The 22,934-nt window shown below is 45.8% G+C and overlaps 1 protein-coding gene across 1 annotated transcript in view; it reads right to left on the reverse strand.

Annotated features, from left to right (window-relative positions):
• The window catches only part of LOC144103755 (ubiquitin-like modifier-activating enzyme 1), a 70,840-nt gene that overhangs the window by 41,394 nt on the left and 6,512 nt on the right, over window positions 1-22,934 (reverse strand). The window contains exons 4-8 of the mRNA XM_077636410.1: window positions 20,882-21,016; window positions 18,856-18,962; window positions 15,866-15,956; window positions 14,239-14,371; window positions 11,404-11,501 (exon numbers count right to left, since the gene is read on the reverse strand). Of these exons, the coding sequence (XP_077492536.1) occupies window positions 11,404-11,501; window positions 14,239-14,371; window positions 15,866-15,956; window positions 18,856-18,962; window positions 20,882-21,016 (564 nt within the window). The remainder of the gene's footprint in view (window positions 1-11,403; window positions 11,502-14,238; window positions 14,372-15,865; window positions 15,957-18,855; window positions 18,963-20,881; window positions 21,017-22,934) is intronic.

Raw genomic sequence — 22,934 nt, forward strand, 5'->3', positions numbered from 1 at the left:
GGTAGAGACGCGCCTTACTCCAAACATCATTTGACCTTCTGCTTTGCATTTGAGGAGTGGTTCATTTCACTCCAAACATGTGAACGGTAGAGACACGGCTTACTCCAAACCTCATTTGACCTTCTGCTTTGCATTTGAGGAGTGGTTCTTTTCACTCCAAACATGTGAACGGTAGAGACACGGCTTACTCCAAACCTCATTTGACCTTCTGCTTTGCATTTGAGGAGTGGTTCTTTTCACTCCAAACATGTGAACGGTAGAGACACGGCTTACTCCAAACCTCATTTGACCTTCTGCTTTGCATTTGAGGAGTGGTTCTTTTCACTCCAAACATGTGAACGGTAGAGACACGGCTTACTCCAAACCTCATTTGACCTTCTGCTTTGCATTTGAGGAGTGGTTCTTTTCACTCGAAACATGTGAACGGTAGAAACGCGGCTTACTCCAAGCCTCATTTGACCTTCTGCTTTGCATTTGAGAAGTGGTTCTTTTCCCTCCAAACATGTGAACGGTAGAAGCTCTTGGTTCGTGTTACGCACTGCCGTTGGAGCCGTCTGGAACGAAGACCACTTTCTGCACGCCATAGCTAAAAACGCCCATAGGAGCTCAAGGAAAAAAAGTGGAATTTCACTTCGCGCAATTCGAGTATACTTTCAAAATCTATGTATGCTTTTCCCTCACGTTTTACTTCCCACAATACGCATTACTGTTATCAGCAAACAGCATGCATTTCAAGGAAAGTGGAATTTTGCGGAGAAAACAGCGAGGGATGGTTAAGTATACTGGCTCAGAGAGACAGAACAGTAGGGAAGTAAGGACCTTACCTTCTCGAGGCGGGAACAGAGATTTAAAAAAATAATGTGGATTAGCCCAGCCAATCACGATATACAAAGCGAAAGCTAGAGGTCTCCACTGACCCACGGAGCCGGTTGTGCGCCTTTCCTTTCGTGAAAATGAACGGCCTTTGCAAAGTCGTCAACACCCATGAACTCTCTGAACGTCGTCGGCTCACTTGTTTTGTTTTGTTTTTGAGGAAAGGAAATGACACAGTAACCGTCTCGTATATCTCGGTGGACACCTGAACCGCTCCGTAAATTAAGGGATAAAAAAGGGAGGGAAATAAGAGAGAAATGAAAATTGAAAGTTGCATTTTTAGGAAAGGCGCGGCGCTGCGCAGCGGCGGAGCACCTGTGGCTCGGTGCTACTAGTGGCGCATGCGCAGTAGTGACTAGGGAGCTAAGGCATAGCATGGTTAGCCTTGGTTAATCTTGATTGCAAGACCAGGTTAGTCTGGTTGTCTAGCTATGCTGTTATCGCATTCAAGACAACACAACTCTGGTTGCCGCGCACGGGAGCTCTGCTTTTCAATCCTCCAACAGGTTATCAGGCATGCGACGCCGCTGACGAGTGCAACGACGAGGAACGCTGTTTGACGTCATAGCAAATGGCGGCGGTGGCGAATCGCGCGGTGTGACGTCATGCCAGATGGCGCGGCGAGTGCGCAAAGCACGGTTACCGTCTCACATATCTCGGTGGACACCCGAAACGCGCCGTAAAGGAAGGGATAAAGGAGGGAGGAAAAGAAGAAAGAGAGAACTGAAAATTGAAAGTTGCATTTTGAGGAAAGGCATGGCGCCGCGCAGCGGTGGAACACCTGCGGTTTGGTGCTACTAGTGGCGCATGCGCAGTTTTGACTAGAGAGTGAGAGAGAGAAAAGCGCCGTGTGTCGTCACTGCTCCTCGCGCATTCGTAGCACGCCTCTCCAGGAATCACGTGAAACTGCTCAACCTGCGGCCAGTAAAGCTTTCGCTGTAAAATGATAATAATAATAATAATATTAATAATAATATAAAATAATAATAATAATAATAATAATAAAAAAAAAATAATAATAATAATAATTGGTTTTCTGGGAAAGGAAATTGCGCGGTATCTCTCTCACATATCTGCGGACACCTGAACCGCGCCGTAAGGGAAGGCATAAAAGAGGGAGTGAAAGAAGAAAGAGGTGCCATAGTTGAGGGCTCCGGAATAATTTCGACCACCTGGGATCCTTAACGTGCACTGACATCGCAGAGCACGCGGCCGCCTTAGCGTTTTGCCTCCGTCGAAACGCGGCCGCCGCGCTCGGGTTCGAATTCGGGTACTCCGGATCAGTAGCCGAGCGCCCCTTCGCTGCAGTTCTCTGGTTGCCGCGCATGCGCATATACGCGCGGCTCCTCACGCGGCGGCGGCGGCGAACTCTGACGTAATGCGCCAAACACCTTCTGCGCCTCTCTGGTTTCGCGCAGGCGCACTATCGGCCTCCCAGGCTCACAGCGAAATGCTCTAATGTGTAGCGTAGTGCAGATCTCACTAAAAAAATTACAGGATTGCACTTGTCTGCTTAAGAGCTCAAATGAGAAAGCTTTTCGCTGTCTTCATTCTGATTCATTTTTCATTTCCTGTATGTTTTGTTTCTTTTTGCTCTTTTAATTTTGAATTTTTGTTTTTATGCATTTTTACTTCTTGTCTTCATTTTATACACACACGCACACACACAGAGGGCATTATAGAGGAGCCATATACAACGTATATGTATTTCATTACATATACGTTGCTTAAAAACTGCTGCTTAATCAACTTATATATTTTTGTTTTATTTACCACACAACTTACGATTGACAGTTCGTGCGGACAACTTTCGCCTACAACTTCCGTCCTCACCACTCATGAGCCAAGAGAGATTTTCGCCTTAAAATGGCTTACGGTTTTGCATTGCAGGAAAGGAAACTCCGCTGTAATTGTCTCGCCTATATCTGTTTTTCACCAGAATCGCGCCGTAGTGGAAGGCAGAAGAGGGGGAGTGAAAACAGAGAGAGAGAAAGATGTGCCTAGTGGAGGGCTGTGGAATAGCTTCGGCCACGTTGAGATCCTTAACGCTCTTTTAATTTTGTTCTAGGCATTTTTACTTCTTGTGTATATATATATATATATATATATATATATATATATATATATATATATATATATATATATATATATATATATATATATATATATATATATATATATATATATAATATTCATTTATTTATATCAATCACCCTATTATTCTTATTATTATTATTATTGCTCTGTCACTACCACCGCGTAGCCAGAGCACAGTTGAGGTGTCCATTGAGACAGGGAGTAGTTATACGTCTTTCCTCGAAATCAACAGTCTAAATCTTTTACCTGCTTTCAGAAAAGCAAAGGCGCTGAAATTCCTCACTTTGCAAGCGGATGCCACCGCGTACTCATAGCGCGACTTGCGTGCCCTGTCCCAGTGAGCCATTTACACTTGTAATAAAGGTGGCGGAGGAAATTCAATTACCCTGTGACCAGTGCGAACACATGTGTGCCATGCGGCTTCGAAATAGTGCACGCATACTTAATGGCGCTGTGTGTGTCGCCTCTATTGTCCTTGCGCTTGTGAGTGTGCGCCGCCTTTCTTGTCCTAAGGACGGAAAACTGGTCAAGTTGGTGCGGATTCACACTTAAGCCGCCTGAAAAGCAAGGTCAATGTTTTTCGCGCTGCTTAAGTATGAAAGCTTACTTGTCGCCAAATGTTACTCAAACCCAAGCTTTCAAACTGTTTACCACGGTTTTGCTTTGCGTTTAATAAACGAAATAATCAAGTCAGTGGGGGGGACCTTAATCAAGATTCTTCAGAACCTCCATAAAAACGCAGCCGCCGTGGTCGGGTTCGAACTCGGGAACTCCGACTACTGATCCGGAGTTCCCGGGTTCGAACCCGACCGCCGCGGCTGCGTTTTTATGGAGGCAAAACGCTAAGGCGCCCGTGTGCTGTGCGATGTCAGTGCACGTTAAATATCCCCAGGTGGTCGAAAATATTCCGGAGCCCTCCGCTACGGCATCTCTTTCTTCCTTTCTTCTTTCACTCCCTCCTTTATCCCTTCCTTTACGGCGCGGTTCAGGTGTCCAACGATATATGAGACAGATACTGGGCCATTTCCTTTCCCCAAAGGCGAATTATTATTATTGAGGTGAGCGGACAGGAAGAGAGGTTAGGGGGAGAGGTAATATACACAAACTATTTGCACAATCAGAACACTGCCAAAACAAAATTCAAAAAGGAAATGGCACAGTAACTGTCTTATTAACTGTCTCACACATAAAGGTGGACACCCGAACCGGTTTTGAGGAAGAGAAATGGCGTAGTAGCTGTCTCCCATATGTCGGTGGACACCCGAACCGCACCGTAAGAGTTTTGACGTCTGGCTCATTTGAAGGCCAAAATCAGTGCCTCCCGCTCGTCTCGCTCGGGCGCAGTGGGGCCGTGCGGGCACGCAGAAATCACGCGGCGAGCGGCGAACAACTCAGCGCACATCCAAAGTACGTTCCCCACGAAGCTTGCGGCTTGCTGCCCGTTCGTTCGGCGCGGAAGCTATGCTGGCGTTCGCGGCATCGAGTTTGTCGAGAACGATGTACCGACGAACTGCGACTGCAACTTGAGTCCCGCGCGTTTCGGCAAGGCGCCTGGCAGCGCTTCTACGAGGTTTGCCGCTCCGTGCGTCCGTTTCACAGTACCTAGCAGAGCGATTTGTCTAACGGGCAAGGCGTCGCGTGGACTCCCTGGCAGTGCTGCAACAAGCTGTCGCGTTCCACTCTTAAAAGCGAGGCTTAAGCCTCCTCCAATTTTTCTATGCGCTGCTGCACATACCGATGACTATATCCACAGTCAATGTTCTCAAACAGTGCGTCCAAAATACTGTCCCATAGTGGTGACTGCAATCCGGAGAGCAGGAAGACAGCGAAAATGGCGTCTACAAAGCCCGTTATAATGGCGCGAATCTGTATACTGTTTGTTCATTCTTCAAAGCTGCCGGTGCACGGACCCGCCGCTGTGGCTCAGTGGTTAGGGCGCTCGGCTACTGATCGGAGCTCCTGGATTCGATCGAACCCGACCGCGGCGGCGGCGTTTCGATGGAAGCGAAACGATAAGGCGCCCGTGTGCTCTGCGATGTCAGTGCACGTTAAATATCCCCAGGTGGTCGAAATTATTCCACAGCCCTCCACTACGGCGTCTCTCTTCCTTTCTTCTTTTACTGCCTGCTTTATCCCTTCCCTTACGGCGCGGTTCAGGAGACAGATACGACGCCATTTCCTTTCCTCGAAAACCAATTTTAAAAATTTTCAAAACGCTAAGGCGCCCGTGTACTGTGCGATGTCAGTGCACAGTAAAGATCCCCAGGTGGTCGAAATTATACCGGAGCCCTCCACTACGGCACCTCTTTAATGCTTTCTTCTCTCAGTCCTTCCTTTATCCCTTACCTTACGACGTGGTTCAGGTGTCTGCCGATATGTGACAGATACTGCGCCAGTTACTTTCCACAAAAACCAAATTTATTCCCAGACGTACATCCCACTCTTCACCGGTTTCAACTCGACGAGACCGCTTTCGCGACTTCTCTCCACCCAACACGGCTTCGTAACGCTCTCGGTGGTAGGAATAACTAGACGCAGCCCGGCGCCGCCATTGCTGAGTCGAACACGTCCTGGTGGCCGGTACCAGCTCCATGCCTCTGCGGAGTCTTGTCGTTGTTGCGAATGAAGGAAGAATGAAAAGGAAAGTGCTAGGCCTGCCCGCTGGCTCAAGCTGAGCCACAACAGGTTCAAAGAGATATGAGTGGAAAGATTGAAAGAAAGGACGTGCGCCGCAAAGACCACGTCATCTGAAGCGACGACGACGGCTTAGCAACCGATACCCCCGGTGACAAGGAGCCCTCGCGACATTAGTGCGAGCTCCTAGATCCCAGCCCCGTAGGGCTAGGAAGCAGCCTCCCCTACCCCGAGACCACGGTGTCGGCGAGGGCTGGCGTTCATTCAGCAAGAGCGAATCGCGTGGTTAGTGGCATGACCCAACTGGCGAAAGCGAGCGACGGAATATCTGAATTAATATCGGATACAGGCCCTTAAACTTATTTTTGGAATGTGGCGGACTGCTTGAAGCAATCCGGCCCGGGTTGGCCCGGTATTGCACTGCCTCCGGAATCGGCCCGGAATATAATAGCGCGCGTCTTTACTCTCAACCTTTGCTCTCCTATCTTTAAACTCTGCTTCTTTCAGCACGTGGCAGCGATAGTTGCTCAGCCTGAGCCAGTGGGCAGGCCTATGCATTTTTCATTCCGCCTGACAACAGTTGCGACCAAGCAAGGAGCGGTCAAAGTCACATGGTGTGACGTCACAGCCACAACTGCGGCGAGCTTCCAGTTAGAAGTCAAATCCAAACCTCATTTGACCTTCTGCTTTGCATTTGAGGAGTGGTTCTTTTCACTCCAAACATGTGAACGGTAGAGACACGGCTTACTCCAAACCTCATTTGACCTTCTGCTTTGCATTTGAGGAGTGGTTTTTTTCACTGCAAACATGTGAATGGTAGAGACGCGGCTTACTCCAAACCTCATTTGACCTTCTGCTTTGCATTTGAGGAGTGGTTCTTTTCACTCCAAACATGTGAACGGTAGAGACGCGGCTTACTCCAAACCTCATTTGACCTTCTGCTTTGCATTTGAGGATTGGTTCTTTTCACTCCAAACATGTGAATGGTAGAGACGCGGCTTACTCCAAACCTCATTTGACCTTCTGCTTTGCATTTGAGGATTGGTTCATTTCACTCCAAACATGTGAACGGTAGAGACACGGCTTACTCCAAACCTCATTTGACCTTCTGCTTTGCATTTGAGGAGTGGTTCTTTTCACTCCAAACATGTGAACGGTAGAGACGCGGCTTACTCCAAACCTCATTTGACCTTCTGCTTTGCATTTGAGGAGTGGTTCTTTTCACTCCAGACATGTGAACGGTAGAGACGCGGCTTACTCCAAACCTCATTTGACCTTCTGCTTTGCATTTGAGGAGTGGTTCATTTCCCTCCAAACATGTGAACGGTAGAGACACGGCTTACTCCAAACCTCATTTGACCTTCTGTTTTGCATTTGAGGAGTGGTTCTTTTCACTCCAAACATGTGAACGGTAGAGACACGGCTTACTCCAAACCTCATTTGACCTTCTGCTTTGCATTTGAGGAGTGGTTCATTTCACTCCAAACATGTGAACGGTAGAGACACGGCTTACTCCAAACCTCATTTGACCTTCTGCTTTGCATTTGAGGAGTGGTTCTTTTCACTCCAAACATGTGAACGGTAGAGACGCGGCTTACTCCAAGCCTCATTTGACCTTCTGCTTTGCATTTGAGGAGTGGTTCTTTTCACTCCAAACATGTGAACGGTAGAGACGCGGCTTACTCCAAGCCTCATTTGACCTTCCGCTTTTCATTTGAGAAGTGGTTCTTTTCACTCCAAACATGTGAACGGTAGAAGCTCTTGGTTCGTGTTACGCACTGCCGTTGAAGCCGTCTGGAACGAAGACCACTTTCTGCACGCCATAGCTAAAAACGCCCATAGGGGCTCAAGGAAAAAAGTGGAATTTCACTTCGCGCAATTCGAGTATACTTTCAAAATCTATGTATGCTTTTCCCTCACGTTTTACTTCCCACAATACGCATTACTGTTATCAGCAAACAGCATGCATTTCAAGGAAAGTGGAATTTTGCGGAGAAAACAGCGAGGGATGGTTAAGTATACTGGCTCAGAGAGACAGAACAGTAGGGAAGTAAGGACCTTACCTTCTCGAGGCGGGAACAGAGATTTAAAAAATAATGTAGATTAGCCCAGCTAATCACGATATACAAAGCGAAAGCTAGATAGAGGTCTCCACTGACCCACGGAGCCGGTTGTGCGCCTTTCCTTTCGTGAAAATGAACGGCCTTTGCAAAGTCGTCAACGCCCATGAACTCTTTCAACGTCGTCGGCTCACTTGTTTTTTTTTTTTGAGGAAAGGAAATGACACAGTAACCGTCTCGTATATCTCGGTGGACACCTGAACCGCTCCGTAAATGAAGGGATAAAAAAGGGAGGGAAATAAGAGAAAAATGAAAATTGAAAGTTGCATTTTTAGGAAAGGCGCGGCGCTGCGCAGCGGCGGAACACCTGTGGCTCGGTGCTACTAGTGGCGCATGCGCAGTAGTGACTAGGGAGCGAGAGAGAGAGAATATTGGCAGTGGCTTAGCTCGGCTATGCTAGGATATTCGTAGCGAAAGCTAAGGCAAAGCATGGTTAGCCTTGGTTAATGTTGATTGCAAGACCAGGTTAGTCTGGTTGTCTAGCTATGCTGTTATCGCATTCAAGACAACACAACTCTGGTTGCAGCGCACGGGAGCTCTGCTTTTCAATCCTCCAACAGGTTATCAGGCATGCGACGCCGCTGACGAGTGCAACGACGAGGGACGCTGTTTGACGTCATAGCAAACGGCGGCGGCGGCGGCGAATCACGCGGTGTGACGTCATGCCAGATGGCGCGGCGAGCGCGCAAAGCACGGTTACCGTCTCACATATCTCGGTGGACACCCGAACCGCGCCGTAAAGGAAGGGATAAAGGAGGGAGGAAAAGAAGAAAGAGAGAACTGAAAATTGAAAGTTGCATTTTGAGGAAAGGCATGGCGCCGCGCAGCGGTGGAACACCTGCGGTTCGGTGCTACTAGTGGCGCATGCGCAGTTTTGACTAGAGAGTGAGAGAGAGAAATGCGCCGTGTGTCGTCACTGCTCCTCGCGCATGCGTAGCACGCCTCTCCAGGAATCACGTGAAACGGCTCAACCTGCGGCCAGTAAAGCTTTCGCTGTAAAATAATAATAATAATAATAATAATAATAATAATAATAATAATAATAATAATAATAATAATAATAATAATAATAATAATTGGTTTTCTGGGAAAGGAAATGGCACGGTATCTGTCTCATATATCGGCGGACACCTGAACCGCGCCGTAAGGGTAGGGATAAAAGAGGGAGTGAAAGAAGAAAGAGGTGCCATAGTTGAGGGCTCCGGAATAATTTCGACCACCTGGGATCATTAACGTGCACTGACATCGCAGAGCACACGGCCGCCTTATCGTTTTGCCTCCGTCGAAACGCGGCCGCCGCGGTCGGGTTCGAACCCGGGAACTCCGGATCAGTAGCCGAGCGCCCCTTCGCTGCAGTTCTCTGGTTGCCGCGCATGCGCATTCACGCGCGGCTCCTCACGCGGCTGCGGCGGCGAACTTGGACGTAATGCGCCAAACACCTTCTGCGCCTCTTTGGTTTCGCGCAGGCGCACTATCGGCCTCCCAGGCTCACAGCGAAATGCTCTAATGTGTAGCGTAGTGCAGATCTCACTAAAAAAATTACAGGATTGCACTTGTCTGCTTAAGAGCTCAAATGAGAAAGCTTTTGCCTGTCTTCATTCTGATTCATTTTTCATTTCCTGTATGTTTTGTTTCTTTTTGTTCTTTTAATTTTGAATTTCTTTGTTTTTATGCATTTTTACTTCTTGTCTTCATTTTATACACACAGGCACACGCACACACACAGAGGGCATTATAGAGGATCCATATACAACGTATATGTATTTCATTACATATACGTTGCTTAAAAACTGCTGCTTAATCAACTTATATATTTGTTTTATTTACCACACAACTTACGATTGACAGTTCGTGCGGACAACTTTCGCCTACAACTTCCGTCCTCACCACTCATGAGCCAAGAAAGACTTTCGCCTTAAAATGGCTTGCGGTTTTGCATTGCAGGAAAGGAAACTCCGCTGTAATTGTCTCGCCTATATCTGTTTTTCACCAGAATCGCGCCGTAGTGGAAGGCAGAAGAGGGGGAGTGAAAACAGAGAGAGAGAAAGATGTGCCTAGTGGAGGGCTGTGGAATAGCTTCAGCCACGTTGAGATCCTTAACGCTCTTTTAATTTTGTTTCAGGCATTTTTACATATATATATATATATATATATATATATATATATATATATATATATATATATATATATATATATATATATATATATATATATATATATATATATATATATATATTCATTTATTTATTTCAATCACCCTATTATTATTATTATTATTAATAATAATGCTCTGTCACTACCACCGCGTAGCCGGAGCACAGTTGAGGTGTCCATTGACACAGGGAGTAGTTATACATCTTTCCTCGAAATCAACAGTCTAAACCTTTTACCTGCTTTCAGAAAAGCAAAGGCGCTGAAATTCCTCACTTTGCAAGCGGATGCCATCGCGTACTCATAGCGCGACTTGCGTGCCCACTGTCCCAGTGAGCCATTTACACTTGTAATAAAGAAGGCGGAGGAAATTCAATTACCCTGTGACCAGTGCGAACACATGTGTGCCATGCGGCTTCGAAATAGTGCACGCATACTTAATGGCGCTGTGTGTGTCGCCTCTATTGTCCTTGCGCTTGTGAGTGTGCGCCGCCTTTCTTGTCCTAAGGACGGAAAACTGGTCAAGTTGGTGCGGATTCACACTTAAGCCGCCTGAAAAGCAAGGTCAATGTTTTTCGCGCTGATTAAGCATGAAAGCTTACTTGTCGCCAAATGTTACTCAAACCCAAGCTTTCAAACTGTTTACCACGGTTTTGCTTTGCGTTTAATAAACGAAATAATCAAGTCAGTGGGGGGGACCTTAATCAAGATTCTTCAGAACCTCCATAAAAACGCAGCCGCCGTGGTCGGGTTCGAACTCGGGAACTCCGACTACTGATCCGGAGTTCCCGGGTTCGAACCCGACCGCCGCGGCTGCGTTTTTATGGAGGCAAAACGCTAAGGCGCCCGTGTGCTGTGCGATGTCAGTGCACGTTAAATATCCCCAGGTGGTCGAAATTATTCCGGAGTCCTCCACTACGGCACCTCTTTCTTCCTTTCTTCTTTCACTCCCTCCTTTATCCCTTCTCTTACGGCGCGGTTCGGGTGTCCAACGATGTATGAAACAGATACTGCGCCATTTCCTTTCCCCAAGACCAATTATTATTATTATTATTATTATTATTATTATTATTATTATTATTATTATTATTATTATTTCATATCATTAATCGGCTTGCCATCACGTAACAATATTATTTCTTTTTTTTTCTTCTCAAGAGCTGTGATACATAAAAATAGGTAGAAGCTGCTGGTCCTTAAGGGTAACGGAGTGTATTCCATGAGAAGGCAAGTGTAACAGAGGGAGGCAGAAAGTTAGGTGGGCGAATGAGATTAAGAAGTTAATGGGGACACGGTGGGCGCAACTGGCAAAGTACATGGTTAATTGGAGAGACGTGAGAGATGCCTTTGCCCGTAATCAGGCTGATGATGTGGCTGAGGACCGTAATAATGATATTGTGCTCAGCATGAAATTAATATCTCGAAACACTAACCTCCCAGTATTAGGTATATGGCACAAGGAAGCGAAATTTTTGAGCAGTTAACAGAATTTAAATGGCTTCCGAACGAGCCTAGAATATAGACTCACAAATTCGATGTCCTTGGGCATCTTGATCTGGGTTGCAATGCCACCGCTTCCAACGTCCTGGAACTGTGTCGTGTCTCCCACGCTGAATGTGTACGGACCTAGCACGAACAACAAAAAAGGACCGGGAATTTTAAATATTTATGCAAAAATTTATACACTAGTTGTTAGTATCACTTTAAACAGTTACATTACCGTGAGAGTTCGCGTCATTGGCCTACTTGTTGTCTCTTACTACGCAGTGAAGCTAATGGGTCGCATTTTGCATACAGTGGAAGAACCCCAGGTGTTCGAAATTATACCGGAGCCCTCCACTACGGCACCTCTTTAATGCTTTCTTCTATCAGTCCTTCCTTTATCCTTTACCTTACGGCGCGGTTCAGATGTCCGCCGATATGTGACAGATACTGCGCCACCAACAGCGGCTAAGAACTTTTGTTTGATTGTGTCGGAAAAGCGTCAACTGCAGGCCGTGCACGTATACCTGAAGCTCGTCAATTCATTGAAAAAAATCTGTATATCAGCCACATTCAAATGGTCAGACCTGCGGACATGAAGATGAAAAAAAGAAAGAGTACGTTATCGGTGTAACCCACCATATTGCTGAAAAAAAATTCACAGCGACACCTGATTACTTTATGTGGTGATAATGCAGTAGCATTAGAACCTGTTGAAGCCGTTACCAGCAATGACGTCACTTCCGGCCTTATGACGTCACTATACAATGGGTCCTATCCTCTCTGGTGACGTAACTTCCTTCCAGACAAAGGAGATTATCCGTTCTTGTGACATCGCCTCCCTACAGCCAGTGAGTGAATTTCATGAATGACGACGTGCTTTTTCCCTGGCGAGGCTTTTAATGGTATCGCATTAAAAAGTTCATTCACAGGCCTAACGAAAGAGATAACTAAGTTTTCTAACGCTAACAGGCTGTTTGTTTCCACTGAAACGTCACAGGTGGTATTGCGTTCAGGATGCACAAGTTGGTTTATGTTGCAGGCTGTCTTCAACATATCAGGGCATATTTTCTGGTAGAGTCATGGCGTCATCGCCTATATACACATGTAGATTGTGTATATATACACATGTAGATACACATGTAGATTGTAGGTTAAAGGTACATCTGAAATCGTCCATTTGTCGCTAACATGCTGTAGCATATTAGTGGCAAGCACGTAGTCAACACTCTCCGTCTCCCTAAAACGAAGTTTGCGGCGGCTGCGTTTGTATGGAGGAAAAACGCTAATTCGCCCGTGTGCTGTGCGATGTCAGTGCACGTTAAAGATCCCCAGGTGGTCGAAATTATTCCGGAGCCCTCCACTACGGCACCTCTCTCTTCCTTTCTTCTTTCACTCCCTCCTTTACCCTTCCCTTACGGCGCGGTTCAGGTGTCCAACGATATATGAGACAGATACTGCGCCATTTCCTTTCCCCCAAAACCAATTATTATTATTATCCCGATTAACCGATTCCGGAGCCCTCCACTACGGCACCTCTTCCTTTCTTCTTTCACTCCCTCCTTTAGCCCTTCCCTTACGGCGTGGTTCAGGTGTCCACCGAGATGCGAGACAGATACTGCGCCATTTACTTTCCCCAAAAACCAATTTCATTTCGATTAAGCGCTTATTATAGTGCTCTGCTCGGGAACGCGCCGCCCGCCCGCTCCGCCCACTGGCCCGCGGTATCTGAGAAAATCTCGGCTACATGCCCGTTTAAAACGGTCGCACTGTAACACATGAAAAGAGGCAAGGCATTAAATGGTAAAAGGTCGTGTGTTGGGGCACTTTGATGCCACTCCCACATTACTCCTAACGCGGAAGCCACTTGTACAGCTGCCGGCACACCTAACTGGAACAAGCGCGGTATTTTTGACGGTTTCAAACTTAATCATGCCCAACAATTCTGGGCAAAAGCATTTTTGAGCGGGAAACCGTTTACGAACGTAATTTTTTTCAAATAATGTAAGATTTCACTATAGTAACCAATATATTCGCACATAACCAGACAGCAGTCTTACTTTTTTTCTATTAACGTTTTTGCTATCGTCAAAATCGTTCATCACTGCTTTGCTATGGCAGTCTTAACTGCTCGATGCTATCGATGGACACATTTTAAAGGAAAAACGTGTGTCAGAAAAATAGACCATTACCTTCGATACTTCCAAACAGTATCTTGCATTGTTTCAATTCTAAAAATTTTTTGTCCCAAATTGATGAACATTATACAGTGTGCAAAACGGTAATCACAAGCAGTCTGGCCGGCAAGACCAGTGTGGCCAGCAAATGATTGGTACTCTAGTAGGATGCAACTTAAAAAAACAGCAGTTGTTAACTCTGGGCCACGATTTGCGGCGTACTGCATTACTCCGCTAGCCAGACGCAAGAGCAGACGAAATCAAAGTTTTAGTGTTTGACGTTATTCAACAAGCCAGGTATCAAAATTATAGAGCCCATAACTTTTTTCTCGTAATTAGCTTCTTGTTTAGGTGACGTGAAAAGTTTTAACAACGGACTACTTTTTTTGTAGTGGAAGAATTCTGTGCGCCGGTCCTAACTGTGGGTGGTGCTTCACTGTATCCTACTAGAGCCCAGAATGCTCCAAGGGCGGAGGCAGCAATAATAAAAAGGCGCATAATACGCGTTAGGATTTAGTAGCACGGCAACTGTACAAAGTTCTAATTTTTCTTATCATAGTTACAACCTTCACAAGATCCCTATCCGGTTAACGCTTATCTTCCCAGCCTGGGCACAGACAGATCTTCTTTCGCGCCGACTTGTTCGCTTTTCGTGATTAGGGATATCGACGTTCGTCGTTGTGTAAGTCGTCATACTCCCTCACCGAGCTCTTTGATCCTCATCGGCAGACACTCGTTGATCTCGGGCATACCGCTCACTTCGGAGAACGCGACGAAGTCACCGTCCTCGAACCCGTGCCGAACCTCTTCGAGGCAGGTGACCACGGCCTCCTTGTCCTGTCGACCAAGACCGGGAGGGATAGAAGACATTACCGCAGAGGGGCAATTAGCAACGGAGACCGCGTAATGAAATAGGCAATGAAATAAGCATTAGCACCGTTAAGTGACACATGTACGTGGATCAGTGGCCAGACGCCAGTCCATATAGCATCGTGAAGCTGAGTTGAGCAAGACGTGTCAAACGCGAAACAGAACAAGGTGGATCACCCTGAAAATCATCCGGCGAATCACCTAATCACATCTCCCTGGCTTGCACTCAGCCGACCCTAGCCGAGATTTTTCTCACGTTGGAATCCACTCTGGTTCCCTGCAGGCCACTGATTACTTGACTTCTCCGCATTACGTATACTGCCGAGACCCATCTACTTGTTTCATTTCAAGCTAAGACGTCCTCTACTAAAACAGGCAGGTCTTTGTCAATCCTTTTCAGGCTTTTTACTTTCCCCCTCAACATCGCACCGGTATAGTGGTCATTGATACTGAAAATAAATTTCACTTGACTTAATTACAACTTTTTTTTTCTCTACAATAGATTATATGCTAACATTGCTGGCTATGAACCTTGACAAACCTTGCAGAGATCTTATACTACATGCTAGAGAAGTGAAAGAGAAGTCCTTTTCAATCTAGCTCAAACATCAAGAATATCAAGTAAAAATAAAACAAGTTCTCTGACTCGTTGTGTCACCTCTGGGGGCAAAACGGCTGCTGTATCTCTCCCTCTCCGCCTTTCGCCCTTTCTCTATTCTAACCACCTTGAAGGGACACTAGGGGCCAGTCTGAAGCTGGTCTGCACCCACAGATTACCGCGCTCTAACGACGAAAACTCAACGGTCACTAAAAACGCTATGATTGTCATTAACGACTGTCACTACCATTGAAAGCTGCAAAAGGCACAACATATGCAATACAGCCATCGCCGTCACGGGCCGATTTTGCAAGCAAACGGCTGTGGGTCAAGATGATTCACTTGCTGATCCCTAACGGTAGGGTACACTAGCATTCCCTTTTAAATAGTGATTACGGAGGATTCCCTGAAAGCAAAAACTGCCTGGAGTAGTCATAAGTATCTTTTAAACCCCGTTCTTGTAAGCTTACAGCCGGGTAACGTTCTCACCGGGCGCTATGTAAATGAATGTTTTTTTCTGTATGACTTTTACTGCGACAAGGCCACTAATCTCGGAGAAAATTCCCGTTGCGATATCACGGCAAAACAGAGTTTTACCAGAAAAGAAAAAAGATGTAAAAACACAACTGAAAATATCAGTTGTCACAACAGATTTTCCTGTAGTATTTCGGGATCGTGGGCAACAAAAATTCTTGTAGCAGTAACAGGATTTTCAATAGTATCGAGCAGTCTCCTGTCGTAACGACAGAGCCAGTTCTGTTGGAACGACAGAGACACTTCTCAATACAGCAGCAAAATCTGTCTTAACGACAGAACGAGAAAAAATTTATGTCGTATTTTGGGATCCGCTCTGTCGTACGCACCTTGCTGATGGAGGCGAGCATGACCGTAATGGGCGGTTCCCCGTTGGTGTCGTACACACGGAACCTTTCGCCAAAGTCGCAGAAGATTTGTCTGCAGTTCAGTGGAACAACAGAGGACACGGCCGTCACTTTCTTAGTTCGTGACATGCAAATGTGCGGCGGCACCAACGTGGCAAACATATATCCGTACGTATGCCTCACCGCTTAGCCACGTACAGGATGTTTCACCTAAGTCTTTACACAACTTGTAAAAAAAGGCTTTTTGAGTTGGAAGAGCACTTTTTCGGCATAGCACTGCCAGCGGTGTAGTACACCAGAATACAGCTAAGATGTGCTAGCTAGCAAACTGGTTAACTAATACTGAATGGTTAACTTTTTAACTATAACCTTTAGGCTGCTTAATTGCCGAGAGGCATGTAGCCAATCGTAAGTAATAGCGTTATCATTTTTTAGAATTTCGAAAAAGCGGTTATCCTGGGCGCTTTGGCCCAACAATTTTTGCGATTTCGACCAGTTACGTGCACTGGAGAGGTTCTCGAAAGCGCATGTACTTATTTTGGCGCGATCTAGCCAAAATTAGTTGGGCCATAGCGCTGAGGGTAACTGTGTTTTCAATATTTTAAAAACTGATACGAATATTACTCGCAGTGGACTACACGCCTCTAAATAATTAAGGAGCCGAACGGTGAGAGTTAAAAAGTTAACAATTCAATATTAGTTAACCAGCCTGCTAGTTAGCACATCTTAACTGTCTTCTGGCGTACAACACCGCTGACATTGCTGTGCCGAAAAAAAGTATTATTTAAACCTAAAAAGCCTATATTTAAAAACTGTGGAAAGTCTTAGGTGAAACACCCTAATGTGGTGTGCATTGCTAGATTCCGACTTCAGGATGACAAAGGCGCTTGTAGCACTGAAAACGGAGCTGTCACTAGCTATAAAACAGTGAAAATAGATTAAATAAGTCCATCACAGCCCGTTCCACAACTTAACTGCGGTGACGTCAAGGTGGTTTCAAGTTGATTGGATGAGGCTGAGAGAGCTGCGTACAAGTCTAAACGAAGGACGACGTATTTAAATAACAATGACACTTTTGTTTTGAGACTTACAGACTATTGTTATTATGAAATGAAGACAAGGAGAATAAATACTGAAAGTTAAAACGTGGCAGAACTAATCAACGCTCGGCGTTGCCACAGGTGGTCTATTTGGTTTCGGTTCTCAAAAAGCATCGCAAGCTTCGTTTGGCACAGGTCAGTAAAATGCAGTCCCGCAGTTCTGAGCAAGAACCTCTTTGTCGGAAACACCAACGGTGTTCATGGTTTTATCCCTACGTACTGCGTACTACCAACGCTGATTAATTCTCCTGTATTCGGTGTTGTATAACACTTGTCAAATGTTTTCAATTCTTTTATTGTACAATCGATGCTAGATATTAGTTGCCGGGTATTCGTCAGCTACAATGATATTCTATGTGAACCAGTGCGCATTGTGATGACCAAATATGCTACTGGGGCCAGAATAGCGAGAAGGAAATTCTCAGCTGGAACTCCGAATTTTCTTGGTGATTATCCGCTAATTTTGAGAGTGTCTCTTGGATATTCTGCACCAAGATTGCTTTTATGGGTTCATGTCGTTTAACGTCCCAGAGCGACTCAGGCTACGAGGCCACCGTAGAAGAGGACTCCGGATAATTTCGGCCACCTAGGGTTCTTTAACGTGCACTGACATTGCACAGTACACGGGCATCTGGCATTACGCGCCCACTGAAATGCAACCACCGTGGCCGGTATCGAACCCGCGTCGTTCGAGTCAGCAGCCGAGTGCCATAACCACTGAGCCACCGTGAAGCCTTTTTACACAATAAGAGGAAAACTAGTTATAATGTGCTGAGCATAATGGGTGTATATGAAGCTGGAAATAGATTTTATGCTGATGATTCTTAAAAAACCGTGCTTGTCCGCATAATTTTCGAATAACCAATAAACGAACGCCCAAGCTTTGTTCTCTCCCATATCGCTCACAACTGTACACGTAGAAGCAACATGAAAGAGAGGACATGAGCGCGCGGCCGTCGAGAGCAGACGAGAATCGGCGGAAAAGGCGCATGCGCACTAAGCGCGGCCGGCTGCACTTCCAGCGCATGCGCCTGGTACCGCCCATTCACACCGGCTGTCGGCGTCAGCCACGCGCTCGCCCGTTCCTTTTCATATTGCTCCTGCCTGTACGTGGAAGCCTCTGCAGAAAAAAAAACATGGCCTGGCTTAGCTAAGGTTAAGCCTAGGATGCGATCTGCAGAAAAAAAAATGGCCTGGCTTAGCTAAGGTTAAGCCTAGGATGCGAAGCATAATAGATTTGTGAAAGGGTATAGCCTGGTGACACTTGGTTATACTTGGTAATGCTTGGATACACTTGGTTTATGCTTGGTAATGCTCCACCGAGCCGACATTCCCTGTCTGTAGGCGGCATCTCGCTGTATGACTGCCTCGGCGTGAGGAGCGGGGCTCTTTTATGCAATGCCGCGACGACAATCGCCCCCTAGCGGGAGGAGCGGGAGTTAGCCTTGGTGGTCGCGGCCGCGCGGCGACCGCACGAGTTGAGCCCCGTTTCTCCACAGCTGGCGTGACGTCAGACCACGTGCTCGGCTGCAGCGCCCCTAGCGGGAGGAGCGGGAGTTAGCCTTGGTGGTCGCGGCCACGCCAGGCTGGGCTATGGTTGAGCTAAGTAGTGTCCCTATTATGCTTCGCATAAAAAATGGGTCCCACCCACGCGATAATTCGCTCTCGTTCTGTGTGGAGGGCTACTTTTCACTCCCATGCAACTGCGCATCCGCGGAGATTGGGGGACCTCTGGTCCTCACCCCTTAAGAGGGCTCGAGCTGCAGGGACGCCAAAGTGCCATGCTACACGGCTTGAAGGCGAGGCTTTAGGCCACACATGCGGCTCTCACTAGAAGTCTGCGTGCCAAGAGCAAAGCTAACGGACACTCACCCACAGAGACCGCGTGTGTCGGCCACGATGAGAGCAATGTTGTGGGCGTGAGTGAAGGCCGAGACGGAGAGCTGTTTATCCAGGGGTGTGTCCGTCAATACCACCACCTGTCAATAGGCACAAAAGTAGAATACGTGGTTCAGTTCTCACGTTAGACGGCGAAGGTTCAAGCAAGCTTGTTTAAAGAGCTCCTCAGTGATATACCGTATACACTTCACTAATGGCCGCGTTCGTGTAAGCGCCACTTCCCCGCAGTTGAGAGCGAATAACTTTGAAAGGAAAAATTCTGCTAGGAGCAACTGCGTTTCTCCTGTGTATAAATTACGCTCCCCAGTGGCTGCCCGAAGGCGATAACACCGCGTTGTAATCATTGTTATCATCTTCCTTCAAGAATGCCCCGCTCTTCAGCTGTGTGCCATTCAAAGTAGAATTCAGACGCTTGCACTCGAAGTATATGGCGACGGCCGACTACGAATTGAAGCCGACTGGATACCCAACAAGGGCATCACTGCAGTTCGTCTGCTCGTGGATTTTGGTTTCGTGGTGAGCGGAGCCTTTACACATTGATAAAATTTTTAAAGTTACAAGAATTTCGAGGAATGCAATGGGTGGAACCGATGTCTTCATGACGAGGGCGTTGAGCTGCCAGACCCGAGCCCCGGCGGAAGCAATGGCGATGAAGATACGTAAAGGTATCTGCAGTTAGGCGCCAGATATAGCGTCAGACTGTACAGTTCAATAAATTAGTTTTTTCGGAATGAAGTTTGACAATTGAACTGAAAAATGCTGTTTTCGAGTACAGGCTGCACACTCCTAAGTTATAAATAAAAAAAGCGTGGCCTTTAGTCGAGTGTGGATGGTATTTCTTCGCATGTCTTCGAAGGGCTTCAACTGCTTCCGAACTATCTCGGTAAGCTTGTATCCTTGGTCCAAACACTGTACATTTCATATTAGTGCCAGCATAGCTCTTATAGCCAAACAAAAGCAAGACAGGAATGGCATACATGCGTTAAACTCTTGCAGCATCAGAAACAATGAATATTCGTCGGTGGTATCAGTTACTATTCACGAAATGAGTGAATACATCCAAAGCAGAACAATAAATGATGATGATGATGGATTTTTATGGCGCAAGGGCATCTGTGGCCAAGGAGCGCCATGGCACAAGGTATCTTTTTTTCTACTAGAGGTGGGGTCAATGACCCACTTCCCAAGCATTTTACCCTATATAGGCCCAGCACCAGACCAGGGGAAAGCTTATACCCATTGCATCACCGGTGGCTACCCGGCGGCACTGGGGATCGAACCCCGCACCTCCCACAAGCGAGGCGGATGCTCACAATATAGGCCACAGCTGCGGCAAGCAGAACAGTAAAGATGCATCCAAAACATAGCAGTCAACATGCAGTCACTTTTTGGCCTGCCTGTTTTGAAGGCTGATAAAAGAGAAAAACTATAGCTTGCTTATTACTAAGGAAATTGAAAATTATGCACGACTACGCTACTTCCTGCAAAACGCTAAGGCGGCCGTGTGCTGTGCGATGTCAGTGCACGTTAAAGATCCCCAGGTGGTCGAAATTATTCCGGAGCCCTCCACTACGGCACCTCTTTCTTCCTTTCTTCTTTCACTCCTTCCTTTATTCCTTCCCTTACGGCGCGGTTCAGGTGTCCGCCGATATATGAGACAGATACTGCGCTATTTCCTTTCCCGAAAAACCAATTATTATTATAAAATTATGCACACTATTCTTTCCTAGGCAATCTGGAAACCAGACTGTAGAAAGCCCACATAATGCGCTTAAAATAATAATAATAATAATTGGTTTTTGGTGAAATGGAAATGGCGCAGTATCTGTCTCATATATCGTTGGACACCTGAACCGCGCCGTAAGGGAAGGGATACGGCGCGGTTCAGGTGTCCAAAGATAGGGAAATAGAGATTCAAGAGTTAGTACCCTTAAAATAACGGACATCGACAGCATTTATTCCCACCGTTAAATCGATAAAGCAGGATAAGCGGGCTTACACTGAACTGTTGCAGAAAGTCGTTTGTCAGGGACTGCGTGTGGGCAGACACCGACACGTAGCTGTTCAGCTCCGCCAAGGAAGCCACGCAGGCCTCGGCTCTGTTCTTGCCGAGGGAAGCTTCGTTCAAGTAGAACTGCAAAGCGGGGGAAGATATGCCAGTGGGACTGTGGCCTTTTTAACAAGCGCCGCCCGTGGTGTATACTACGTCCAAGTTACTTAACCTGTCTGGCACCCAGATGGTTCATTGCCATCTTCCCGACCAGAACACCGTAGTCAAGACAGCTACCAAGGAAATGCTCGATGGCTTTTTTTATTTTTTTAACTGTCTCCTAATTCGATATATATATATATATATATATATATATATATATATATATATATATATATATATATATATATATATATATATATATACACCCAATAAATATAAATACCCAAGAGAGCAGCAGATTGGACAGCCGTCGCCGTAGCTCAGTAGGTAGAGCACCGGACGCGATATTCGGAGGTCGTGGGTTCGGATCCCACCGGCGGCATGGTTGTTTTTTTCTGCTGCTTTATAAATAATTTTCTTTAAGCGATAGATTAATCAAAGTATTGTTATCCCACTGTTAAGCACTACACATAAAAAAAAATTATACATTCCCCTATGCACCTTGGTTTCGGCGATTGTTAGCTGCCTTTATATATATATATATATATATATATATATATATATATATATATATATATATATATATATATATATATATATATATATATATAAATGTTTAGTTGGGAACATTAGAGTATGCGCACGAGTGGGCTCCGAGATAGCTTTCGCCGTGTTTACTTCACGCAGCCTATGAATTGTTTCGCACCGCTCAAACAGGGAAAAAGAAAAGAGAATAATTACTAATCAGCATCTACATGAACGCAGGTATATGGCTGCGGAGGAGCAATATGATGCTTTCTCTTAAGCTTCGGGTTTGAAGAAAAACACGTCCTAGTCCGTGAATTGAGACCACGGCTGCCGCCTATCCAGGGCAGTGGCTCTACGAGCTGAGCTAACGAGGAGGGCTAGTAGGTGGTTGTGAGAGGCTCAATAAAAGAACAACGCCCTCGAAGTGGAAGTGGCGTCAGTTCAATGTATTTAAGAAAATCTTCCAAATGTGGAGTAAATTTCTATTCGAGAGTAACTACTCATTGGCATCCACCTGAGCCCATTCGACAGCTAATGAGTATAACTACACCATAATTGAAATCTACTCTACCTAGAAGGTTTCCCGTAAGCACATGCGACTAAAAAAAAGGCGGTAATATTCACGACAGCGCAATCTCCAGTGCACGCGTGCAAAGCATAAATAGCATAAAATAAGCTATATCAGAATGTCGGGTCTAAGACACCAAGTCGGTACTGCTTACAAAAAGAAACACTTAGAACACCACGCATAGGTACAAACTTTGGCACGCAACACGTACACTACCAACTCCCCCTACTTTTAAACAACCTAGGAAACAGGATTTATTTCAGGGCACGTATTTCAATGAAGTTACTAAGAATTAAGATTCTTGCTGGAGAGTGAAATAATAAATACTTAACTTTATGGTTTCTCCTTATGTGGCTTAGTTAGAATAGAATCATTCAAATTTCTGTTTGAGCGTTTGCTATGTGTATCATAATATATTTTATATGCTTGTTACGGCTTTTACAATTTTCTTTTCTCTCCAGTTTCAACGCTTCGTGTCTATACAAGATCTACTGTATATGCTCGTTAGTTTTGTGTGAAAGTGCACCCTGTCCGCCATTAGTGCTCAATAGGGCAGGAGCCCCTGTCAGGCTACGCCTTTGGCTCCTGCTTTATTGCGCGTTTGTTACCTGTATAACAGAGCAATGAATAAACTCAAAACTTCAAACTCGAAACTGAAAATCAAAACTCAAAACTTCAAACTCGAAACTGAAAATCAAAACTCGAAACTGAAAATCAAAACTCAAAACTCAAAACTTAACAATTAGAAGTTCAAACTTAAAACTTAACACTTAAAAGTTCAAACTTAACACTTAAAAGTTCAAA

This window comes from Amblyomma americanum, chromosome 9 (assembly GCF_052857255.1).
Source record: "Amblyomma americanum isolate KBUSLIRL-KWMA chromosome 9, ASM5285725v1, whole genome shotgun sequence".
Taxonomy (NCBI): Eukaryota; Metazoa; Arthropoda; class Arachnida; order Ixodida; family Ixodidae; genus Amblyomma; species Amblyomma americanum.